Raw genomic sequence first — 2,180 nt, forward strand, 5'->3', positions numbered from 1 at the left:
ACAAAAAATATGAAAATAAATGAGTGGGTGGATATGTCTGTGTGTATTTTGTATGTCCTCGCCAGTTTATCCGCCCGAGTTCTAGGGAAAGAGACAAGGTCAAGTGCAGGTTTTCTCTCCCAGACATTAGGAGCCTGAACAACAAGGCTCTGCCTCGGAACGTGGTGACCAGATCTGGTACTGAGAGCTTTTGATAGAAGTGGCTTAAGGTTGTATGCCTATAGGTCACTGCACACATACACACAAACACACACAGAGACACTGCATAGATATCAGCTCTCTGCTGACATAACACTGGAGTCAAATTACAACCAACTTATTAACATATGAATTTGAAGACTTAAAAGGAAAAGAGAAAAAAAAAAAAAAAAAAAAAAAAAAAAAACTTGGGAGAGAGCCTTTCTCCCTTGTGCGGTAACTTTTCTCCGGGTGTAAAAGTTTTTGATTGGCTCCTCGCACGCGCCTGTCCTCCGTCTCCATTGGCTGACTTGACACGCGACCGGCGCGAGGAGGGGGCTGAGAGAGGGGGGAGGTGGAAAGACACACTGGCGCGTGCCGCTTTTTAAAGGGGCGCCGCTTCTTCAGCAACCGGAGAACTCTCGTTGCACGCGACCGGGTGTGTGGAGTGGGTGGGGGAGGGAGGGGGAAAAATAAAACTTTGTAAAAGAAAACGTTGAAAGGTTTTTTTTTTTTGTTTTTTTTGTTTTTTTTTTGCTGTAAGAGTGCTGGTGAACACTGCTACACCTTACGATCAACCCAGTGGTGCAATGTCCCGTCTGCTGCACGCAGAAGAGTGGGCTGAAGTGAAGGAGTTAGGAGACCACCACCATCACTCCCATCCCCAACAACATCACCACAACCAGCCGCAGCAGCAGCCGCAGCCAGCTCCGAATCTTCCTGGGAGAGAGCACCAAGGCTATGCTCCTGGGCTGTCGCTCTTGGACAGCACCGATCCACGCGCCTGGCTGGCTCCCACTTTGCAGGGCATCTGCACGGCACGCGCCGCCCAGTACTTGCTGCATTCCCCGGAACTGAGTGCAGCTGAGACCCTGTCCCATCACGACGAGGTGGACTCACGGAGGGAACTTGTGAGGAGGAGCGGCAGTAACAGTAGCAGCGGCAGCAGTGGAAGCACCAGCAGCCTCAGCAAGAGTCCTGGTTCGGTGAAAGTGCGGGAGCAGTTGTGCAAACTGAAAGGTGGGTTGGGGGTGGAGGAACTGAACTGCAGCAGACAGAGAGCCCCTTCCAGCAAACAAGTGAATGGGGTGCAAAAGCAGAGAAGGCTGGCTGCCAATGCCAGAGAAAGGAGAAGGATGCACGGTCTCAACCATGCTTTCGATCAGCTGCGCAACGTTATCCCATCCTTCAATAATGACAAGAAACTCTCCAAGTATGAAACTCTGCAGATGGCCCAAATCTATATTAATGCCCTGTCCGATTTACTGCAAACACCTAGCGGTGGAGAGCAGACGGCTCAGCCACCAGTATCTTGCAAAAACGACCACCACCACCTCCGAGCATCTTCCTACGAAACTAGTCCAGGCGCGGCCAGCACTTCTGCAGTCTCCCCTGCCCCCGGAGGTGGATCAAGACCATCTCCGCAGGGTAACTGCAGGACACGCTTCTCGGCCCAGACCTCTGCGGGAGGTTACTCGTTGCAACTGGACGCTCTGCAGTTCTCATCTTTCGAAGAAACCGCTCTGACCGCTATGATGGCGCAAAAGACCCTGTCTCCTTCTCTGCCCGGAGGCATCTTGCAGCCTGTGCAGGAAGAAAGTAGCAAAACTTCTCCCAGGTCCCACAGAAGTGATGGGGAATTTTCCCCTCGTTCTCATTACAGTGACTCGGACGAGGCAAGTTAGGAAGGTAACAGTTAAAACAAAGTAAACCAAGACAAAAACAAAACCAGAGTTGACTCTTATCAAATACTGGGAAAGGTGTCTCACTTTTTTGTTGCTACATGAATTTACCATTGTCTAGCAAAGACTTAGTCACGTTTTTGCAACATTCGGTGGCTTTACAACCTCCTCCCCTCATATTCTTGGTGAAAATTGTTTGTTAATGTTGTTTCCTTTGTCTCTACCTTCTGGCCCTTTATAGATATATACAATTATGTATATTTTTACATCAGTAGTCTAGTTCCCTGCTGCCAATAAGCTGCTTAAAACCAGCAGCTTCAC

General features: G+C 49.6%; 1 protein-coding gene across 1 annotated transcript; it reads left to right on the forward strand.

The window, feature by feature from the left end:
* The first annotated feature begins 767 nt into the window (after positions 1 to 767).
* ATOH1 (atonal bHLH transcription factor 1) lies at positions 768 to 1,862 on the forward strand. Its single transcript, XM_003772871.1, has one exon. The coding sequence runs from the start codon at positions 768 to 770 to the stop codon at positions 1,860 to 1,862; it is 1,095 nt and encodes a 364-aa protein (XP_003772919.1).
* The last annotated feature ends 318 nt before the right edge of the window (positions 1,863 to 2,180 follow it).

Source organism: Sarcophilus harrisii, chromosome 6 (assembly GCF_902635505.1).
Source record: "Sarcophilus harrisii chromosome 6, mSarHar1.11, whole genome shotgun sequence".
In the NCBI taxonomy this organism is placed as follows: Eukaryota; Metazoa; Chordata; class Mammalia; order Dasyuromorphia; family Dasyuridae; genus Sarcophilus; species Sarcophilus harrisii.